Here is a 24,073-nt window from a genome sequence, read left to right on the forward strand (position 1 = left end):
CTAGTATTTTTACGGAGCCATAAAGATGCCCTTTATGATTAGAATCTGTTGTTTTGTTTTTAAATTAAAGGGATTATTTTGCTTTACATATACATGTGAAAAAGATTTTGTGTTGATGGTTGTCTTTGAATTCTCCTTATCATAGGCCTGAAGCCCCATTGGATCAGGAACAGATTACTGCTGCTTATCCTGTAGAACATAGTCAGTTAGAGGCTCACCCAAAAGCAGACTTTGTCAGAGAGTCAAGTGAGACAGAAGTACATAAGTTTTTAAGCAGATCGGTAGAGGACATTAGACCTCACCATACTGACACACATAATCAGCCTGCTTGTTTTGATGTACCTGATCAAAAGTCTGTATCCACTCCTCAAGAAGAGCGAAGTTTAGCTGGAGAGAGTCAGCCTGCCCGGAAAAGAAGTGTTTCCCATGGATCTAACCATACTCAGAAACCAGAGGAGCAGAGAAATGAGCCATCTGCAAGCATCCCTAAAGGAGCCAGCAGATCCATTGATTCAAGAGAACCAGCAGAAAGGCCAGAGGAAAAACCAAAAAAAGAGGGCTTTCTGCGTTCTTCTGAAGGACCAAAACCTGAAAAAGTGTATAAATCAAAATCAGAAACTCGTTGGGGCCCGAGGCCGAGCTCCAACAGAAGAGAAGATGGTAATGATAGGCCTGTGAGGAGGTCAGGTCCTATTAAGAAACCTATACTTAGAGATATGAAAGAAGAACGAGAGCAAAGGAAGGAGAAAGAAGGAGAAAAGGGAGAAAAGATCACTGAAAAAATTGTAAAACCTGAAAAGACAGAAAAGAAAGATCCTCTTCCTCCACCCCCGCCACCTGCAGCACCAGTTCAGCCACAGTTGGTTCCGCCACCACCTCCACCTCCACCAGAGCCAGAGAAACTTCCTTCAGTAGAAACTTCAACTTCAGCTTTGGCGCAAAAGCCACCTCAAGATACCGAGAAGCCTTTGGAACCTACAAGCAGTGTTGAGGTAGAGCCTGCAGCCAAAACTGTAAACCAGCAAACCGTCACGACGCCAGCAGTTAAAGAAGAAAAACAACCTGAGAAAGTCATCAACAAAGATCTTGTTACAGAGAGGCCTCGAACAGATTCAAGACCAGCAGTTAAAAAAGAATCAACTTTACCCCCTAGGACCTATTGGAAAGATCCCAGAGATAGAGATTGGTTTCCAGATCAAGGATACAGAGGTCGAGGCCGAGGTGAATATTACTCTAGAGGGCGAAGCTATAGAGGCTCTTACGGAGGGCGTGGCCGAGGAGGCAGAGGGCACACTCGAGATTATCCTCCTTACAGAGACAATAAGCCACGAACAGAGCACTTGCCCTCAGGACCTCTCAGACAGCGAGAAGAAAGTGAGACACGAAGCGAGAGCTCCGATTTTGAAGTCGTTCCCAAGAGGAGAAGACAGCGAGGTTCAGAGACTGACACAGACAGTGAAATTCATGAAAGTGCAAGTGACAAGGATAGTTTAAGCAAAGGGAAACTTCCCAAAAAAGAGGAGCGGTCTGAAAACAAAAAACCTATAAAGCCTCAATCTTCTTTCAAGCCTGAAAATCATGTCCGAATAGATAATAGACCTCTGGAAAAACCTTACGTAAGGGATGATGATAAGTCTAAACCAGGTTTCCTTCCTAAAGGAGAGCCTACAAGGCGAGGCAGAGGGGGCACCTTCAGACGTGGTGGAAGGGACCCTGGAGGTCGCCCATCCCGCCCTTCCACCTTACGGAGACCTGCTTATCGGGACAATCATTGGAACCCAAGGCAGGCAGAGGCTCCTAAGCCAGATGATGGAGAGCCACCAAGAAGACATGAGCAGTTTATTCCTTTACCAGCGGATAAACGGCCTCCAAAATTTGAGCGAAAATTTGACCCAGCTAGAGAGAGGCCCCGAAGGCAGCGTCCTACCCGACCACCGAGACAGGATAAGCCTCCTAGATTTAGACGGCTAAGAGAGAGGGAAGCCGCTTCAAAAACCAATGAGGTGGCAGTGCCCACAAATGGCACAGTTAATAATGTCGTTCAAGAACCAGTTAATACTGCTGGGGATGTTTCTGGGAATAAGACACCAGACTTGTCTAATCAGAACTCTTCAGATCAGGCAAATGAAGAATGGGAAACGGCTTCTGAAAGCAGTGATTTCAACGAGAGGCGTGAAAGGGATGAAAAAAAAAATGCTGATTTGAATGCACAAGCAGTTGTAAAGACCGGAGAGAATGTTTTACCTCCAAAAAGGGAGATTGCAAAGAGAAGTTTTTCTAGTCAAAGACCTGGTGTTGATCGCCAGAATCGGCGTGGCAACAGTGGCCCACCCAAATCTGGAAGGAATTTTTCAGGTCCTAGGAATGAAAGGAGAAGTGGCCCACCATCAAAAAGTGGCAAGCGAGGGTGAGTACTTTCAGATGTAAATACTTTTGCACCTTTGAGAAGCTGAAAGTAGACTTACTGGTTGACGTGTGCAAAGGAGCCAGTCTATAGAGGACCAAGACATTGTTCTCCCATAATTTTTTTTCTCTATTCTCAAAGTAAGGGTGTTTGAGAAAGAGGTTAGTGTGTCCTAGAAGTCTTTGCCTGCTACATTACATTTCCCAGAAGAGTCCTCTTAGGAATTTGTAGCTTTGGGAAAATCTACACACCGAGGCTGGGACCTATAAGATGTCTTCCATTTGGTAAATCATCTTGCTGATGATGGATTTTTCTTGGATTCTCTTTGGAAAACTCATGCTCACAGGTGTCCCCTGGGACTTCAATTAATATGTTGTAGCCATGCACTTTGTCATTCTGTGCTGGTTTCAAGAGAGCAAATGTTGAAACTTTAGGATAAATTGTATTCCACTCTTGAATTGCAGACCTATAATAAATGATCCAGGTTAGGGAGAGACCTAGAAAGCAAAGTCCTGCCCAACCACTAGGGCACCAGTAACATAAATATCATGTCATTGGTGGTTTTTTTTGTTTTTTTTTTTAAGGAATTTTTACAAACTGTGCTAACTTGGTCTTTTTTTAAATATTAAAATGTCGGTTATAGTAAGTTTGTTTGTTTGTTTTTAGTATTAGGAAACATTATAAAGTAGCATTATTCCTAGTTTTAAATTTAGGCTGTGGTACTTGTTGTATAAAGTCTTTGCTTCCTCATCAGTAAAACGGGGAGAAAGTAACAGTCCTTACAAAAATATGTGACATTTTAGTGGCATGACATTTTAAATTGAAGCACTTAACATCTGGTATGTAGTATACAACTGTTATTATGGTATGCCCTGTTTTTTGACCAAATTCCCAGATTTGCAGCCTGAGCTGATAAGAAATTTATTCAGACAAAATAATATTTTAATCTGCATTGGTTACTTACTTACTCTTAGCATTTCAGGTTACTATACGTGTAAACAAAAATATATTTTTGCTTTCTGATAGTTCCAGGGAAATAATGCTACCAGTTGTGTTCCTTAAGTACCTGCTTAACACAGAATTTAAACCTCACTTTAAAAGTCCAGAAGAACAGGATAACATATATAGTTGCGGTAATGATGTAATTGTTGACCATAAGTGAACTATTTGAATTTCGAGTGATAATGCTCAGGGAGGAAATTGATCTGATATTTGTGCAGTGTAGATGGTAACAACTTTGAACCTGCAGAAACAGCAGTTACTGGCTGTAGTTAAAATGAATATTTTGGAAGAGTCCTATTTGGAAGAAGTGAATGCATTCTTCAAATATTTGAAGTCAAGCTTTTTATCAGGCTCTCAGTGAGCTTTTATCTTGAGTAATACTATAGGCTGAGCTGAAAATGAATCGGTGAGCTGTTTTTTCATGGTGTATTTTCATAAAATGAACCCGAGAGAATTTGTTAGGGGAAAAAAAATCTATAGAAATACCTTTGGTTTGTGAAGTGAATGGTTTCCATATGAAGAGTGGTTTTAAAAGATATGTTTGCATTTATGTATAAATCTGATTGAACTTTTTTCAAAAAGTATGTATGTAGAGTAGGCACAGAATGCTTTTAAATTTTTTTTTCATGTGCTGCCCTCTTGTGGAGAAGATCCACTAGTGAATACTTTGGTCTAGCTTGGATCACAGGAAATTTCTGCTGTGAACAGTGTTGATTATTAGCTCATTTATAATGTGATAGATACAGTAAGAACTTCTGGGAGATAATTCTAGGATTAATTGCTGGAAAGAACTGTAAGGAGCTAGTCTCTCTCCTTTATTGGGAAGCTCAGTCGGTTGTACTCAACAAAAGTCACTAAGGCTTGTTGGTTTTAGAGTTAGGGGCTTCTGTCTCACTGCTATTTTTTCTTAGATTGACCTTTAGAAACTGCCACTAAGACCTTTTTTTTATTGTTACTCAGTTATGTGGAGGTAGTGATACCTTAAATTATTATTTTGTAGACCATTTGATGACCAGTCGGCAGGCACAACTGGTGCTGATCCTGTCAATGGCACCTCTGCACACCACCAGGAAGGAGCACCTAATGGTACAGGACAAAAGAACTCCAAAGATTCTACGGGGAAAAAAAGAGAAGACCCCAAACCAGGCCCTAAAAAACCCAAAGAGAAAGTGGATGCACTATCACAGTTTGATCTCAACAATTATGCAAGTGCGTTTTCAGGTCTCTTTTGTCTGTCTGTCTGTCTGTCTGTTACATTTAAGTAGATGCTGTAAATAAGTCATCAATAAAAGATTTAGACTTCAAGGTAGAGTTAGAGGCTCGTTATGAATCATTAACTGATGCAGCTTGAACTAAAATAACACCAGCTTTTAGCATAGCCTTGCATGCTTGATAAAATTCTTGTAAAGATAATCCACAGGGCTTCACTGTTCTTCATGGAAAAGGGACGAAATTAACTACTCTACCTTGCTAAACAGGTATGGGAAAGCTCAAAGTCAAATGAACATGCTTAATTATATCTGTACATATGCTGTGTCTGAAAAGAAAGCCTCAGTGTTAGCCTCAGTGAATTATGACCTTGATAAAATTGGTATCTAAGATATGGTAAATAGAGAATAAATAATAGGATAGGCGGTAGTGTTGCTAGGAGTAAATATTTTCAGAAAAGCATGCGGTGATAGGATATCACATGCAAAGGATAACAGCAATAAGGAAATATTTGATGAGGAAATTGGCAATTATCTGTGAGTAGACACTTAATGCATGTAAAAATGTGCTATTTACTATTCATTCAGATGAGACTTAAGCTGGAAATATTGAATAATTTCAAGAGATTCACTAAGAGCAGATAGTAGTATCGGGAACCTTTGGGCTATGTGTTGTTATTCCAGTATTAGAGATATAGACGAGAGTTTCCTTTCATCTGGTTGATGATTGTTTATACATATTAAACCTGATTCAGGCCCAGGACCTTGGCTTTGTATTTCTAGACTAGCAGTTCTCAAAGTGTGGTCCTCAGACCATCTACGTTACCTGGAAATTTCTGAGAAATACAAAATCTTAGGTCCTACCCCTGACCTACTGAATCAGAAACTTGGAGTGTGAAGAAGTCTGTGTTTAACAAGTTCTTGAGGTGATTACCATGCACACAGACTTTTGAGAACTAATTCTAGACTTCATAAGACCAGCTTAGCTTGTGAGCACCTCCTCTGACAAACTTAGTACATTCTTTGAAAAGGGGAAACAAAAGTAATACCCACCTCTTAGAATGGATGATTAGATGCAAATTAGACGAAGTAGTATTTGGTCTTTACAACACAATACACATCTTGAGGTTGGGAGGGATAGAGATAGGTGATTTGACTAAGATAAGATAATTCTGATTTTTTAAGTAAAGGCATTACCACTGTATTGCTTAAGAAAAAAAAGGAGTATCCCTCTCAAAGTAGATAGTTTAAGGACTTTTGTTTTTAACCTTGTTTATGAAGCTTTCAAATTTTACTAATAAATGGCCATTTTAAGGTGTGGAAAATGGGTTCTACTATGAATTATAAGCACTAGATCTTTGTGTTTTTTAATTAATACTGGACCAAAAATTTTTTTTATCTTTTCATTTTAAAAAAGAAAATATCATTTAAAATCTTTTTCTATACCCATAGGTGTTGTTATAATTGATGACCACCCTGAAGTAACGGTAGTTGAAGACCCCCAGTCGAATTTGAATGATGATGGTTTTACTGAAGTGGTATCCAAAAAACAACAGAAACGTTTACAGGATGAGGAACGCCGAAAGAAGGAAGAACAAATCATACAGGTTTAGTGTTTCAATTTGTTGCTAGTTATTTAGATTGTTTTAAAATAGAATATAATCACTATAACTCACTGTTTGCCTTGGAGAAGATCATCTTTGCTTTATTTCAACAACATATTTTATGTTTTTGTATTGGTCATCTTATTTGGCCTGTCTTACTTCATGGCAGATTTGGAGTAAATTTTAAATTATCTTAGAAGTCTAATGAACACAGCTGCCTTGATCTCTAATAAATTGCAGGTTCTTAACCTAAGTTTTTTGTTGTAATCTAAATTAGTTCAGTTCAATACACAGTATGCATCACAATAAGTTAGTTCATTTGAATCAACCCAAACACCCATTTTGCTAAATGCTGACACAAGATAAAAATAAATAGAGCACATAGGTCACAGTGATAAAGATGAGAAGTCTTCAAAACAGGAAACACTGTAAAAAGTCCTATAAGGATGGTAATACTGAGTTTAACTGAATATGACCCTTGGGGCCAGATATTCCAGAAGTCATCTATCTTTTTTTAAGAAGTTACAGTAGTGAATATGTCCTGTATAGCAGAACACCCAGCAACAATCACAGAATGAATGTTTCTGTGGCAAACACAAGTTGAGTGAAGTTGATAGTTTCTTGTCAGATGGGGTCAGATTTTGCTGCCAAATGAATTCACTACGAATTTCCTTAGTTTTTTTAATTTCAGAATTGTCGGAGAGGGATGGTGCACCTGTGTGTCAAGAATGTATAATGAATACTTGTCTTTTTTTCACCGATAATATCTTTAAATTTAAATAATTTAAAATCTCATTAGCAACCTTGACATTTTTTTTTTATCAAGTACCTATTTTGAAAAGTAAAGGAGCTAAATTAGCAGTAGGTTGCTTTGTCAGAAATTCCATTCATGAAGTGTTTGAACTTTGAGCTGTGTTACTGACAAAAGTGATTGCTGCCAATTTTTTAAGGTCTGGAATAAAAAGAATGCAAACGAAAAAGGAAGAAGTCAGACTTCTAAGCTTCCGCCAAGATTTGCCAAAAAGCAGGCGACAGGAACCCAGCAAACACAGTCTCCAGCCTCATCTCTGGCCCCAGCTCCCTGCCCGGGTGTGGCGTCGGCCTCAGCTCCAGCCACGACCTCGGCCCCGCTGGCCGGCTCAGCCCCATCTCCCGTTCTGGCATCGCCATCAGCTCCGCTCCCAGCCCCAGCCGCAGTTCCAGTCCTGACCTCCTCCTCAGCTTCACTCCCAGCCTTAGCCTCAGCCTCAGTGCCAGTCCCGGCCTCCACCTCAGCCACGGCCACAGCCTCTTCTTCGTCAGCTCCACCTCCAACCCCAGTCCTTGCCTCAGCTTCATCCGCAGCTTCTGTCCCCATCCTTGCCTCAGCTTCACTTCCCATCCTTGCCTCAGCCCTAGCACCAGTTTCCGCCCCAACTGCCCCCGCCTCAGTCCCGACTGCCCCTGCCCCAGCCCCGTCTGCCCCTGCCTCACTCCCAGCCCCAACCCCAGCTCCAGCCTCAGCCCCAGCCCCAGCCCCAACCTCTGCTCTAGTCCAAGTCCCAGTCCCAGCCCCCACAACCCCAGCCCAGAGTCAGGGACAGACTCACAAACCAGTCCAGAGTCCACTGCAGGCTACAACACCATCTTCAAAACAGCCGCCACCTTCAATTAGACTACCTTCAGCCCAGACACCCAATGGCACAGATTATGTAGCCCCAGGAAAACCCCTCCAGGCCTCCCAGTCACATGGCCCGCTTACGAATGAATTATGGGACAATAAAGTGGCCGCACCAGCTGTGCTGAATGACATCTCTAAGAAATGTAAGTGTGCAACAAGGAAGTAACCGCTGGGGAGTGGCATGGGAGTGTTGCAGTTTGTTTTTAATTTTATGTATGTATTCAGTATGTTTTTTCCTAGCCATCTCCTTTTTTCTTAGTAGGAAGCAGTAACAGTAGTCTTTTCTTAGCTTCTTTTCCTCAACCTTTTGTTTCTAAGACAAGTATGTTATACTTTTAACAGCCATATTTTATGGACACAATTTTGTGTTGGTAAAAAAGACAATACATTGTTTAGGCAGATGTATTTATTTTGGTATGCAAGAGTCTTAAGTATGATGTGGAGTCATTGTTTTATCGTTTAGCTGCCATTAAAAGAAAGGATTAAGTGGATTAAGGATTATTGTCCTGTAAACTTTAATGGTCACGTTCCCTGTGACTTTCCCTTTTCAGTAGGTCCTATTAGTCCACCACAGCCACCTTCAGTCAGCGCCTGGAATAAGCCCCTAACATCGTTTGGATCAGCTACTTCATCAGAGGTAAGAATAGACTTAATAGTGCCCTTGGTGGGGTTAGTGTGACAGATCCTTGAAACAGTTTCTCAAACTTTGGCATACATCCAGATCACCTGGAGAGCTTATTAAAGTCGATTGCTGGGACCCACGCCCAGGGTATCTGATTCTTTAGGAAGGGTTGAGGCCTAAGTACTCTTCTGAGTTCTCAAGTGATGCTAATGCTGCTGGATCTCAACAGTTACAAGTTGCTTCAGACATATTAAGGCTAATTTAAAAAATGCTAGTCTTAAGAAAAAGTCCTTGTGATACAGAGAGTGCTATTTACTGTTTTCTGAACTTTTCTACTATGTTTTTAATGCAGTATGCATGTTTACAGGAGTTTTTTCTAATTTCTCAAATGTGCAGTAGTGGTAAATGTTTATTTAGGTCAGCAGTTCGTCATTTGTTGAACATTTATTGAGCACTTGTTATGTATTAGGCACTGCTGTAACTTGTGGCCTCACAAAAGAGTGGAGAGGTGGTGTAAAAACAGAATACAAGCTCGGCGATCAGGGAGAGTCAATGGTAATTAACGTACAGTACGTTAAATGGTGGTCTGTGCTGCGGAGAAAAGCAAAGCCAGAAAGGTATAGAAGGAATTTGCCAAGGGGTGTGAAACCAATTTAAAATAGGGTGGCCAAGAAAGGCTACTTGGGTGACGTTTGAATTAAAGACTTAAAGGAGGTAAAAGTGTGTGCTGTTAGTTGTCCTGAGGGAAAGTGAATTCCTTGTTCAGAGAATAGCAAATACAAAAGCCTTCAGACAGGAGCAAGCCTGGTATGTTTGAAGGACACCAGGGAGTTCCATGTGGCTGAATTGAAGGAAGGGATGAAGAGAGGATAGATGAAGTTGGAAAGAGAACAGGTTGGGGATCTGGTAGGGCCTTTGGGCGAGGTAGGAAGACAACAGATAGTTTTGAGCAAAATAATGACAGGATCTGACTTTTAAGACCATTCTAAGTAGTCTGCTAAGAACAGTCTGTGGGCAAAGAGTAGATGTTAGAAAGCTATTGCAATAATCAAATGATAAATTAAACCAGGAAAGTGACATTAAAAGCGATGAGAAATGGTTGGTTACTGGCTATTTGAAGACAGGGCTGACTGATGGATTAAATGTGGTATGTGAGAAAAAGGGGTCAGTTATCTCCAAAGCTTTTACAGCTTAAGCAACAAGAGGGATAGAGTTCCCATCAGTTGAGATTGGGAAGCTGTAAAATGGATCATCACTGGGGAAGAATATAAGGGAATTCAGTTTTGGACATGTTAGATTTAAGAAGTTTATTGTACATCTAGGTGGAAATGTCGAGTAGATAGCTGAATATAAGAATTTGTAGTTCAGAGTGGATTCCTAAGGTGTAGGCACTCCATTACCAATCAAAAAGTATGCTATTTCACTTTATTTTCAGTGCAAAAGTAGGTGATAGTGGAATTCCTATCTTTTCTTCTCTCCTATTAATTCTTTTATCTGTTTGTTGCTGGTGGTATCTCTGTGTATTTGTTGCTTTACATTTGTTTAAAATAATGAAATAACTTGAGGCTGTGATTTTCCCTTAAATCCAGGGCACTTAAACCCAGGACTTTAAAACTTTAAGCCTTGTCCTCATTTTCATTGTATCAGTTGTGTTTTGATAGAGATCTATAGTGATTAGAGGAATGTTCTCTTAAAACGTAATCAGTGACAGTTAACCTCAGATGTAGATAGCATCACACCCTCTATTGTGCTTGTAAACTGTGTGCTACTACATAGATTGTTTAGTCACTTCTGAACTCTGTTAGCTTTGATAACAAGTTTCTAAATATTTTCTCACTAGGGAGCAAAGAATAGTCAAGAAAGTGGAGTTGACATTGGAATTGACACAATTCAGTTTGGTGCTCCAGCTTCAAACGGGAACGGAAATGAAATTGTTCCCGTGCTTTCGGAAAAACCTACTGACAAAATGTCTGAACCCAAAGAACAACGGCAGAAGCAGCCACGGGCAGGCCCCATCAAAGCCCAGAAGGTAAATACGGCTTGTGTTCCAGGCATGATTGTGTGAGAGCCACTAACACTCATGGGGAACAAATAACACTTTTAAAATTGGATTTAGTTTTCAGTGAATGTCTTTGATCATGATGTGTTTTTGTCGTAAACATTGAATTTAGCTTCCAGATTTGAGTCCAGTAGAAAACAAAGAACATAAACCTGGTCCTATTGGAAAGGAACGTTCATTAAAAAATAGAAAAGTAAAAGATGCCCAACAGGTAGAGCCGGAAGGACAAGAAAAACCAAGCCCTGCTACAGCCAGAAGTGCAGATCCTGTGACAACAAAGGAAACCAAAGCAGTTTCAGAAATGTCTACCGAAATAGGAACAATGATCTCAGTGTCATCCACGGAATATGGCACTAACGTGAAGGTAAGCAGCGTACAATGATTACCAGTTTAGTTGATGCAAAATGGACTAAAATGAGTGGGGAAAACAGCAACAATTTATTTTGCTTCCTCCCTCCCTCCCTCTCCCTCCCTTCATGCTTGAGGCATGTAATTCTAGTTTAAAGTGAAAAAAAAATCTATAGAAGTATAGAATGGTTTTCACTGGGTTTGTAGACTTGAAAGAATTGCTGTATATTACTTTTTATTTTGTAAGTGGAATTACAATGGAGCCTTCCTTATCTTGCCCACTAGTGAGATTCTTAAGTCAGGAAATAAAACAAACTTTTAGTAACTCCAGTACAGCCAGTTTTCTTCCAGGGGTGGAGCAGATATGTTTCACTGGTTGAGCACCAGAGGAAGTGGTTGACTAGCATTTACGGACCACATTGAATGAAAGATGCATATCTTTAAAAATACCCATTAAGGCAAAATATGCTGAGTGACTAACTTACAAGGCCTAACTCTTGTGGGAGTATCAAACTTATATCTGGTATTTGGTGTTCACTCTGGGACATTTACTCATTGAGGAGGTAGATGGAATCTTTCATATGCTTTGAATACTTTCCTCTTTTTAATTGCCATTCAACTCAAAGCATGGAAGTAAAAAGGCTTATGTGATCCATCTCTATCTTGTTTAAAGAAGAGAGTCATAATGATAAACAAGGAATGTATCCTACAACCTAATTAATTGTGACAACTACGATCTTGACATTCATTTATCCATTCTTATTTTGAAGAAAATAAGAAACCAGTAGTTGAAAGTAAGCTATAGATTAAGTGTAAGAACCACACAGAGTTCTTTTAGTAATCCACAGAAGCACATATTTGGTACTGTTGACAGCTTCCTAGTACTACGCAGAATATTTTTTTTAAATGTATGGGACCTCAGCAATAGTTGAAATGTGTTGGGTCTGTGCTTGTTTTACCCCACTGTTGATCTTTAAGATTTGAGTAAGCTGAGTCTTAAGGCCTGCTCTCTTCTCCTGCTTTCTTCCAAAACAACTTTACAGCTATTAGACCCTCATTAGAAAGTGGCTCTTTAATTCAGTGTTAAATGTATTTTTTTCTATTACTACTCCACAGGAGTCTGTAACAGACTATACTACACCTTCTTCTTCTCTGCCTAACTCTGTGGCTACTAATAACGCAAAGATGGAGGATACTTTGGTTAATAATGTAAGTAATCACTTGAGATGTGGCGAGCTGGATAGAAACCTGGCTATTGTTATCTAATACATACTTTACGACCGATGTTTTAACTCCTCTCGGGAGAAGAGTGATAGTAAATGTGTGTTTAGGAACTCTGTAATACAGTTAAGGAAGATAGTCAAAGCTGAGTTGTTGTTTTTCCGAAAGTCATCAGCTTTACGTTTAATATCCAGGCTTCTGGGGCTTAGGCTTGATTTCATAAGTACTAATCCTGTTAATTTGGTTTTGTAAAAATTTTTGTTCTTAGCTTTCACATTCTACAGATTCAGCATTTTATTCAGTTGATAATTTTGTTCTTTTTTTTAAAGTTTATTTATTATTTTCAATTATTTTTGTTTGTTTGTTTTATTTGCTTGGAGGGGGCAGTAATTTGGTTTATTTATTTTTAATGGAGGTACTGAGGACTGAACCCAGGACCTTGTGCATGCCAGGCATGTACTCTTCCACTGAGCTATACCCTCCCCTGGTAATTTTGTTCTTAAAGGAAATCTTTTTATAATGCGGTGAAAACTCACTCACTTAAAAGGAAGATTATTACCAAAGATTTAGGTGTTTCTTTTTGAATTTACAAAATTATACTGAAACTTAACAACAAAATTCCTGTTGTGAAGATTGAGCTATAATGTATATATAAGTACTTCAAAAACCCTTAGATGCACTGTTAAAAGGTGATAGTAAGTCATGTAAATTTGGCTCTAGTTTCCCAAAGCAATCATGTTATAATACGAGACTTTATTAAAAGAAATCATCACAGTCCCAATATTTTGCCTAGTTCACTGATTGACGGGTGAAAAGGTGTAAACCAGAAAAAGTTAGATAGCCTCCCATGGTAGAAGAGCATTTTAGAAGTTACACATACGGCTCTTGTTTTGGAGAGCAGGTATGGTAGAAATTTGGTCAGCTGCTTTCTTTTTTAAAATATAGTCTTCTGTAATAAGCAAAGGCTTCTTTTCAAAAGTATCCTTTAGAGGTATATTTAAAGGTCTCTTACAAAGGGCTTTAACTATCATTTTGAAAATAAAAAATCTCGATTATATCTTATTACAATGTCTGTCCTGTGTTTTCTGTTCTTACCTCTTGCATAGGTATTTAGGCTTGTAGGTGAGATGCGTTCGGGATCATGTAATCCAACTTTTGTAGTCCAGCTGAGGGACTCTAAATTATGTAGGTGAGGAAAAGGGAGAGACAGGAGTAAGTTACATTTTCTCTTTGTGGTAGGAGAGCACTTTAGGGGCTGATTAATTTGTCCTGCTTTCAGATGTTAGAAAACTTCACTATGTGCCAAATTCTCTTCCCCTGACCTTTTGGAGAAAAGATTAAATTTAACTTTTATAAGAAGTAATAGAAAACTTGGGAAGGGCAGAAAAACTTTCTGTCAGTTTAATTCCTGATGTCACTATGCAGATTCTCCAATATTGAATCACTAACATCTCAATATAGTTTAATTATACTTTAATTATGGTATCTTTTCTAACTTTAGAAAGATAGTGTTTTTTAGATGTTACTTTTCAAGAAAGTATGCTTTTTACCAAACTACTGTTTTCTAAAAATATAATTTATGAAATATGAATAAAGAAGGAAAGATAATTATTCTCAGAACCCTTAAAAGTCATTGAAAATAGCCATATGAGCATTTTAATGGTTTCTGTGTTATCTGCAAGGCTAGTCACTAGTAATGTAGTGACTTTTACAAGGAGAGCTACTCTGTATAAGTGAATAGTCTGTATTTGATTTTTAGCAGTGTGTTCAGAATGTGTTTGAAAACAAGAAGATCAGTTTGGGTCAGGGAGCAGTATAAAAGGTCATCAGCTTGGAGTGATTTCAGTGTTGCTTATTTGTGCCAAGTGTGGTGTTAATTCTGAACTTAATGTAGTGTTAAAAATAAATGTCCCACATGGGAAGATTTTTAGGATCTTTTGTAACGTCCCTTTTTCATTCATTAGTCTATTTGGGGATTCCATTTTATGCATAGAATTTTGTCTTTTATAAAAATTAAACAGAAAAAAGACTCATTCCTTATTGAGATAACACACTTTAGGATCTTAGCTGATAATATTATAGTCATTTTCAATCTTGAATATCTTTAATTTAAATACAGGGTCTTTATTATTATAGCACAGTTATTTAAAGATTTATCAAATAATCTCCATTAAGTAGTTCATGGTATTATAAATCTCAATTAGATTGTGATTTCACAGAGTGATTATCTTAAAACCCCCAAGCATCTCAGTCTTTTTTTTTGAACAACTTGAGTGAACCATCAAAATCAATCATACAGTAAAAGTACATAATAAATCTCAAGCTCAAGAAACTTAGAGGGAAAAAAGAGATATGGGTAGTGAGGTTTTGGTGGGGGATTTGTAATTAGGTTTGTTTGTTTCTTTCTTTCTTTTAGTGGAGGTACTGGGGATTGAACCCAGGACCTCATGCTTGCTTAGCACTCACTCTACCACTGAGCTCCTCCCTGGTAGTGAGTTTCTAATATCCTCAAGTTTCTAATACTTGCCACAATCATGTATTACTATAGCAAAACAGTTGTTTAGTATAATGAGGTGGGGGCGATACTACATAACTTTCCTCCCAGTGTTACTTTTGTTCTTGAATCTAAGTATAACAAAGTTGACAATCTAGTCAGGAAAGAGATTCATTTCTTATATTTACCCTATCGTGTTAAATGCTTCTGACAGAACCTGTGGATCCTGTAAATGGTGGAAATATTCCTTAGAGCTTTGCTACACAGTGTATGGTTCAGGGACCATCAGCATCTGCATCACCTGAGAACTTGTTTGAAATGCAGAATTTCAGGCCTTATCCCAGGCCAACTAAATCAGAATATGCATTTTAACAACATCCCCAGGTGATTGGTATATATATTAAAATACAAGAAGCACTGCCTTTGAGTCTATACCTTATATTTGGGACAGATTCTTTTTCTGTCAATTTATGCATAAATAATCAGATAGTATATCTCTTCAGAAGTTTTATCTAAAATGTCCAAAATTATCAGTTACTTACTATAAATACAATGCAACTCTAAGTCAGATATTCCTTTTGGCTCTGATGAAAAATAAACCACCTTAGAATACATTAGCATTATCTGTAATGGGGCTTTTGTAGGAGACTTAGTTAGATTGTGATATGTGTTGCCTGCCTTTTCAGGTGCCCCTGCCCAACACCCTCCCCCTCCCTAAGAGGGAGACTATACAACAGAGCTCCAGCCTAACTTCAGTTCCTCCCACTACTTTCAGCCTCACCTTTAAGGTATGTACGACATCCGTATCTAAAGGTCCTTGGTTATTGCATGCATGGGGACATAAGTTAACAACAATACTCTCTTGATATTTTTACTAGTTTTGTGTAATAAGCCACAACAGTAAGCTGAGGAAGTGGAATGATGTCAAATTATACCTTAAAATTTTATTAGCTGCTAATACCAATTAGAAGTGGCTTGATATCCTCATATTTAAAGTGAGGCCTATTATGCTTGCGAATTTTGTCTTAAGAATACAGGAGAGCATTTTATAAAGTTTGTACTGAGTCCCTCTTAGAGATCTTAATAATTATTGGATGTATTAGTTGTGTACAAAACAGCTAACTTGGTGTTGCATGTGTTTTCTCCTAAGTACTGGTAACAGTAAGAATGCTAATTTTCTGTCTTGTAAGTCATGTGTGAATTAAATGAATGCAATGTAGTAACTAATATTTTATGAAGAGGTAATTGATTAATACAAGTGATTTTGATTTGATTTTTGTTTGATAATTTTTGAATAAGGGCAAAGGAGATTTTAAACAATACATGATTTTTAATGTCAGGGAGTTTAGGCTTGTTTGGTTTGTTTTTTTTAATTTCCTATTATGTTTATAATTTTGAGCTATGTTACTAATAACTTTTTTTACAGTTGAGTTATTTGGGAATATTTTAAATCAGTTGTTCACCTCAAGATTTAAAAGGTTAAAAAGTACAGACGTGGAATTAAAAGGATTTTTTTTAAGTGCATTTATTTATCTCTTTGATACTGTTTGTTAAGTTTCATAACCTGGGCAGATATTTAACATCTACTTTTGCAGGGCTTTCTAATGGTTGCCAGTAAATCTTTTTGATTGTCTTTGGGAGAGGAAGAAGCTAAGTTGCTTTATAATGTGGCCAATGTTTATTTCTAGACTCTCTGTTTGAGTCTCCAGCCTCCTGACTGGGTATCCCCTTGCCCCTCAGCTTCTTTTTAAGAGGCTTAATAAATACAAGTTTGAGAGGATAACATTTTATAAGACACCTTCTGCTTTGTGTCATCTCTACCTTTACCCAGTCCTTACTGTTTGCTGCCAGTTCCTACTCACCCTTTGTTGTTGTTTTCCCATTTGAATGACTGTCTCAACCTGTGTTTCGTACCGTATGTATGAACATTTTTACCTTGTTCTGTTCAAGGCAGTAGTCTCATTTCACATAAGCAAATAGAGTATCATCATTAATTAATCTTCAGGCCAGTTGTTAATTCTTCAGAAAACACTTCCACATGGGCTCCAAAAGGAAATAATATACATTTGAATTAAAGTAAATTTAAATTGCATTTGCTTACAACTTTCTCTAGTTTAATTTTTTTAACCTCTTTTTAATTGGGTAATTAATAAAGTATGAAAGTTCAACTATATGGATATTATTGACAATATATTTGCCAAGGGGAAAAATGAATACAGTTAAGTAGTTGTACTTTTTGGTTTCCTTGAATTTCAAAAAAATAGAATCTAAATTTTATTGCTGCTTAAGAAATGAAATAAAGCCAACTGTGTGTGGCCTATATATTATGTAAGTTTGATGAGCTATAATTTTATGTGTTCGCAATACAGTAAAACTGGTATGAAAGGCATTGTAGTCTATAAAATTGCTCTAAAGCATAAAATCTCAGATAGTGAAAGTGAATTGCATTTTGTCTAACTTACTAAGTGGTACTGGCTTGGGGGTTGTTTGTTTTACCCTCCAAGACTTTCGTTTTAAAGTAAAACACATTTGAAACCAGCAAGGTGATTGTGAGGAAAAGGAAAGACTTAAACATAAAAATATCCTTTATTTTGTATTTATAGTAATAATATTAGGTTAAATTATATACAGTATTTTAACAGGGAAGTAGAAAGATAAGTAATGTTTCTCAAATTCTTAAAGTCCGGTTGAAATTTTAAAAGTTGGTACTTCAAGGACCTACAGGCTTCTTAACAATGTTTTTAAAAATCTTATTTGCGAAAAGTACCCTCATGTAAGTTATTGCCCCTGTGATTTTATAGATTATCTTGGATTTTCTTCTCGGCCCAATATTTTGTCTAGTGGAACTAAAAACTTCAAACTCTCTGTACTTGGTCTTTTCCTGTTCAAGGAGCCTCAGGATAGTTGAGGATCCACATCTGTGCTCTCCAGTTCAGTACCCACTAGTCGCATGTAGTTATTGAGCACTTGAGTGTGGCTAATCCAAGTTGAAGTGTGTGTGCTTTAAGTGTAAAGTAAAATAGATTCTGGATCTGAAATGTTAATTTTTTTTAATTAAAATGTCTCAATTTTTATATTGGTTATAGGTTTTAATTGTAGACATATCGGGTTGAATAAAATGTTACTGAAATTAGTTTTACCTCTTTATTTTTTTAAAGTGTGGCTACTAAAAATTTTTAAATTATATGTGGCTTGCATTTATATGTCTGTTGAACAGCACTGCTCTAGATTGAAATAAGACCCATTTCTACCTTTTACCAGACTTAGACTACAGCCAAAACCAGCAGCCACAAATGCAAATGGTGGCAGTCAGTGCCTCAAATGCTTGATGGGGTCTGGATGTGAAACAAGAAGTTTCTGCTGTACCCGAGGCTAAACCTAACTGATTACATTGCCTTTTAAAACAGTGTGAGCATAAACAGCCAGCAAAAGTTGCCTGTCACCTGCCATTTGAGAACTGTTGGCTTAAAAAGAAAGAAGAAAATGGATATTAATGGAGGACCTTTAGTGTCTTTCCTCCTGGAATCAGAGCCCTAAGTTAGTCCTAAAGGGGCGTTGAATTTCCGTCTCTTGGTAGGAATAGGGACTCGTGTTTAGATAATACAGGAGCTGTGACCGTATATTTCATTCAACTGTTTGCCAAAGCCTTCAACAAGCTCTCTGTTGAGGCATAATTAAAGACCACTGCCTCCCAGTTTGAGTAAAGGAGCAGAGATAAAGGGGAAAGTGAAAGGTTTGAAAGCCTTAGGGTCTTGATCTTCTATTTTTGTGGTTTTTGAAATACTATATTTGGAATATATGTTTTTATATATGTGTATTAGCTCTATGTTAGCATGGGTTGTGGTTTTTTGTTTGTTTTTGATGTTTTTTGTTTGGTTTTTTTGTTTGTTGTTTTGCTCTAAAAGAAAATATTCATTTTGTTGCAGATGGAGTCTGCGCGTAAGGCATGGGAGAATTCTCCAAATGTAAGGGAAAAGGGATCTCCAGTAACTTCCACAGCACCTCCAATTGCAAGTGGAGTCAGCAGTAGTGCCAGTGGACCAAGCACTGCTAATTACAATTCGTTCTCAAGTGCATCAATGCCTCAGATTCCTGTTGCTTCAGTCACTCCCACAACATCACTATCAGGTAGAAGTCTTTTTGTACTTTTTCTTTAACTATCTTAAAATATTTAAAATTTCTTAGGATCTTTTCCTATTTACTATTCCCCAAAATATTATGTATAAAAGATGTAAGATTGTCCATGAGATAATTAGCCGCTGTTTTATAAGCTTGCCATTCTTACTTCCTTCCCTCTCAGTCCTCTCCCAATTTTTGTTTGGCAAATATTTATTGAGGCTTACTAAAATACTTTGTTTGATCTTCTCTTCTTCCCACCCCACCCCCATTACAGATACTAGTAAGTAAGTAGTGGGAAAAGTTTTGTCGTATTCTTCTAAATTTTTCTATTTTTCTACCTTTTTTAAATTATTTAACTCATATACAGCTAACTAGACCATCTCAGAAATAAAACAGAATCACAAAGCTTTTAAATTTTTTGCAATCTCTACCTAATTTAAAGGAGCAATTGGCCTAAATCTATTGAGTTGACATCTTTTCTATTAGAATTAGGCAGGGTGGAGAATTGCCAGTCTCTGTTATTGGAGTAGATGAAATCCATTAGTTTTGAGATTTTGTTTGTTTTTAAGGAAATTCCATCAGCACCTCAAGTTAGAAAGTGTTTTTCTTAAATTTTTCACTTGTGTGTAATCTTTGAACTATATCTCATGGGGCTTTATCATTCTTAAAGAATCAGAGAAGATGTTTCTGAAATATTTGACTCTAGGAAAGTACACCCTTTTACCATGTTTATAACTATGTTTCTTTTGTTGAAAACATACTTCATTTTAAGCTTTTCTAATATTCTCTAATGTTTCTACAACAGTAGGAAGCTCCTTTCCCAATACATGTGAAAAATATCCAGCAGAGAATTTAATTTACTTTCCTTGACTGGTTTTCATTTAATGATTGCAGTAATGATTTTCAATATTCTAGTTTTCTGTGCTAGTTTTAAGTACCAGATACTCCAACTATACTTCTTCCCTCTTTAATCCCTTTCAGGTACTCTCTACCACCCATTTGCAAGGCATCTTCATTATGCTTACTTACCAGCTTGGGCACCAGTCTGCTTGGGTGGCTAGAGGGTGGGGATCCAGGAGGAGAGTATGGTAGGAAGATTGGGAAATAAAGGGACTGGGAAAGTTCTTACTTCTTTGGAACCCAGCTACTTCTTTCCTCAGGGTCTGGTTTCCCCCGACTCTCCTCAACTAGGATAAATGTTTAACAAAGACCTTCTTGCCTCGTCATCCTACTGGTGGAGACTCAGGTAGAACAACAGAGGGACCTCAATCTTGGACCTCCCTTAGATGGAACATTGTTTGAGGTCTGAAAATAATAACTGCTGCCTCTCACTTTTGAGCCAATTACAAGTGTTGTCATTTGTCCTGTTACTGCAGTCATTACAGCTCACTGATCAGCAGAACGAATTGACCCTTCAAGAGCTAAAGTTTTATAATTCCACTTATTTATTAATAGTTTGTTTTGTTTTCAAGGTATTATTATATCCCAGTTTTTGCTGGTGTATATACAAGAAGAGAGAGCTATAACCTTAAGTTTATACGACTGTTTAGGAGTGATTTATGTTGTATTTTTTACATTGGATTAATAATTATTCTTATGGTGCAGCACTTTGTCCTGTGTTCTTATGTCTGTGCCTGGCCTTTAATAAATGTTCAAATATTTGTTTCTAAATGAATGAAGCTCTGAAGATTATCCTTGAGATATTTGACCAGAAAGATGGGGGGAAAGTTTAACCTTAAATTAAATGACTTTAGGAGCAATTGTGATCTCTCAAGGCCCATTTATATTCACAATTATTTCTAAGGTGCAGCAGTTTGTTCTTCTGTATTCTTATATTTATGCCTGGCCGTAAATGAATAAAGCTCTTGATTATAAATTTTCTCATTTTAATTTTCTGTTGTTTATATTTCTCCAGATTTTATAGTCTTGTTTGCATTTGGTGTAAGTGTTTCTTTCATAAGCCACCTCATCTACTTTTGGCATGAGGTGTGGTGTATAAGTACATAATAAGTACATGGTAGACATAAATACTAAATTTTCCTGTTTCTGATTGGTGCTTGAGTTGACTGTTAACAAACAACAATGGTACTGTAAAATATGTTATATTTTCCCCTTTTTTTATCCCTCTCCCAAATGTAGGAGCTGGTACATATACTACCTCTTCTTTGAGTACAAAATCTACAACCACATCAGACCCTCCTAATATTTGTAAAGTGAAACCCCAGCAATTACAGACGAGCAGCCTGCCTTCTGCAAGTCATTTTTCACAGTTAAGCTGTATGCCTTCTCTTATTGCACAGCAGCAACAGAGTCCACAAGTCTACGTGTCTCAGTCTGCAGCAGGTAAGATTTTTAGGATTGAATATAAGGAATTTAGAAAATGAAGGACATCTTGTTTTGTTTTTGGAATGAAGGACATCTTAAATGCTTATTTTTTTCTTCTTCCTCTTACCCGTTCAAGATTATTTTTTGATCTACTTTGTAAATTTGTTTCTTCTTTGAGTTAAATGCTGCCTCTCTTTCATAAGCACTCTGGGGCTCTTGGGAATTGTTTCTTACACATGTTACATATACAGTAGACAGATTGCTGTCATACAGTCACCCCTTTGTTTCTGTGGGCTTCACATCTACAGATTTAACCAACCATGGGTCAAAAATACGCAAAAAAAATTCCATACAAGTTCCAAGAATATGAGTTTTCTGTGTGCTGGCAACTATCTGCATTGCATTATATTAGGTATTATAAGTAATCTAGAGATGATTCAAAGTATGGTGGAGGATGTACTTGGGTTATATGCAAATACTGTACCCTAATTTACATGAGACTTCAGTATCTGCAGATTGTATGGGGTCCTGGAACCAATCCCCTGCAGAAGTTTGTCATCTGAAACTTAACAATTGATGATAAAGTTCATGAGAAGAATAAATCTAAGAATAGCAAAGAAGAAAAAATTACATATGCAGGGGGTAACTTGTTATTCTAAATATCACAATGCTAATCTGAGTTAAATAGTAAATATCTGAAAAATATTCAAGCTCACTAATGATGTAAATTCAAAATAAAAGAACAGTGAGGCTATTTCTTGTCTTTCCATGTGGGAAATATTAGAAAGATTGATAATATCCAGCATATTTAATACCCCCTATCTATAAAGATTGCAGGTATTATTAATACTCTTAAAGTACATTGCTAGTAAGCATGTAAACTGGCATAATTCCTTTAGAAAAGTACCTCAGTATTTTATGTATGCATACCATAGTAACAGTTTCATAGTTAGGAATCTTACACAGATAAACCTACTTGTTAACCAGAGGTAATATGTTTGAAGGTGTTCATTTGTTGCAGTATTGTTTATCATGGTAACAGATTTAAAACAACATGAAAAAAAAAAAAACATGAGAAGTTCTCCAAAGCATATTATTATATAAGAACAGCATGTCACAAAATAGTGTGGATACAGAAATCTGTTAATCTATACCAAATTCTTTCAATTATTAAATGTCAGTTCTTTTGAAATACTTTGCTTAGTTTTAGTAGGTAGATTTAAAATTGGAGTGGGTTTGCTGGTAAATGGGTAGATTTGTTTTCAGTTTTAGTGGATTATGTAAAATACTTTAAAATACTAGTTTTGCCCCTTTGGCAGTGTATGAGAGTGTCTGCTTTCCCATACCTTCACAAGTGCTAGTTTCATTGTTTTAATTTGCATATACCTCACTGATAGAAGTTACACATCTTTTTGCATTTGTATCTTGTCACATTTCTAGTTTTTCCTTGGTTGTATTTTCAGAGGGCCCACTTAATTTGAAATCTGCTACAAAGCTTAGTTTTTAGTTACCGTGTGGAAAGTTTTGAAGTTTAGGTACTTAATTACTGCTTATTTTTCCTGATGATCTGTAGCTCAAATCCCAGCTTTCTACATGGACACGAGTCATTTATTCAATACGCAACATGCGCGATTGGCCCCACCATCCCTGGCTCAGCAACAAGGCTTCCAGCCAGGTCTCTCCCAGGTAAATGTCACGGGCTTCTTCCACCTTGTATTCATTTCTTGGCATTTTTATAGTGTGATAGGTATTTTGGGCTCAGTGTAGAACTAGTAATGGGTTGAAAGTCAATTTTAGATGTTTATATTTGGTTTTGTTTCAATGGGGAACTGATACCTTCTTTGTTTCATATCTCAAATTTTAATTTTTCCAAAGTAATCGTGTGTATATGGTTTTCATGTATTGTTTTCTCATTGCACTGCAGCCAACTTCAGTTCAGCAGATTCCAATCCCTATTTATGCGCCACTGCAAGGACAGCATCAAGCCCAGCTGAGTTTGGGTGCTGGACCTGCTGTATCCCAGGCTCAGGAACTATTCAGTTCTTCACTTCAGCCATATAGGTAAATGCTTTAAGGTTAAGTTTGTGATGTTGCAAACGATGTAATTGCTAAGCCTTTTTGTCATATCCCTACTGCTCCCTCCTTCCCCCCAAAAGCTAGAATGACCCTGTTATAAACTGCATTAAATAGTTACGTGTGTTGATTATATGTCATGAACTTCAGCCTCTGGTCATGTCACTCAGACTTTGTTGAACGAAGTCAAGCTTCAAAGCTTCTTGAAGAAGAGGCTAACAGCAATCCCGTAACAATTAGAAATCACAGAAAATAGCTGTGAAAGGACCTAAAAGTTGGTGTCATCTCACTGCTGACATTCATAAATCCAGGCCCGCTCTGTGTGAGCTGAGACGTGACAGATAACAACAGTGCCTAAGGAGGCGGAGGCAAGGGTGGAGCATAATGAAAGAGAAGTAGAGTGTCAGACAGAGAACAGGACTAGTGGTAGTAATAATGGTGATGAGTATGCTGTGTGGTGCAGAAGAAACCGTTATACTGAAAGATTAACTGTAAATTTTCTTTGCAATTAAGCAAGTAATGAAAACTGATCTTTACTGAACTTTCTTTGTATATGATAGCTATTCAGCCCTTTACATGCACGAACTTATTTTAATTTAGTCCTGACAAAATCATGTACGTTAGATTGAGTCATCCCTACTTGACATTTGAAGGGGTTGGGTTCTTTTTTACCTCATGTTACACTACGTATAAGTGGCAGAGTCTGGATTTAACCCCATGTGTCTCTTATCTCCGGCTTAATGAGAGTGGGAGGGTAGAGTAAGAGTCAAAAGATAACCCTGATCCAGGCACAGCTTGGTCATCATCATGGTATACCTGTCATCAATACCCAGGATAATGGCCCTAAACCATCAAAAAGAAAAACTCCTCTCAGGACATTTATGTAAAGGATGTTGCAAAATTATGCACTTGCTTTTAGAAACTTGTTTTTGAA

The 24,073-nt window shown here is 37.4% G+C and overlaps 1 protein-coding gene across 15 annotated transcripts in view; it reads left to right on the plus strand.

Moving 5' to 3' along the window:
- PRRC2C (proline rich coiled-coil 2C) overlaps window positions 1–24,073 on the plus strand; it is an 85,046-nt gene that overhangs the window by 50,950 nt on the left and 10,023 nt on the right. For 14 of the 15 annotated variants that reach the window (XM_031435775.2, XM_064477982.1, XM_064477986.1 and 11 more), the window contains 13 exons: window positions 146–2,407; window positions 4,407–4,615; window positions 6,067–6,221; window positions 7,169–8,021; window positions 8,430–8,515; window positions 10,341–10,529; window positions 10,672–10,923; window positions 12,024–12,116; window positions 15,309–15,410; window positions 18,549–18,750; window positions 20,881–21,084; window positions 22,640–22,752; window positions 22,991–23,127. In XM_031435775.2, coding sequence (XP_031291635.2) covers window positions 146–2,407; window positions 4,407–4,615; window positions 6,067–6,221; window positions 7,169–8,021; window positions 8,430–8,515; window positions 10,341–10,529; window positions 10,672–10,923; window positions 12,024–12,116; window positions 15,309–15,410; window positions 18,549–18,750; window positions 20,881–21,084; window positions 22,640–22,752; window positions 22,991–23,127 — 4,857 coding nt within the window. The remainder of the gene's footprint in view (window positions 1–145; window positions 2,408–4,406; window positions 4,616–6,066; window positions 6,222–7,168; window positions 8,022–8,429; window positions 8,516–10,340; window positions 10,530–10,671; window positions 10,924–12,023; window positions 12,117–15,308; window positions 15,411–18,548; window positions 18,751–20,880; window positions 21,085–22,639; window positions 22,753–22,990; window positions 23,128–24,073) is intronic. The other variant, XM_064477983.1, reaches the window with a different exon arrangement.

Source organism: Camelus dromedarius, chromosome 23, assembly GCF_036321535.1.
Source record: "Camelus dromedarius isolate mCamDro1 chromosome 23, mCamDro1.pat, whole genome shotgun sequence".
In the NCBI taxonomy this organism is placed as follows: domain Eukaryota; kingdom Metazoa; phylum Chordata; class Mammalia; order Artiodactyla; family Camelidae; genus Camelus; species Camelus dromedarius.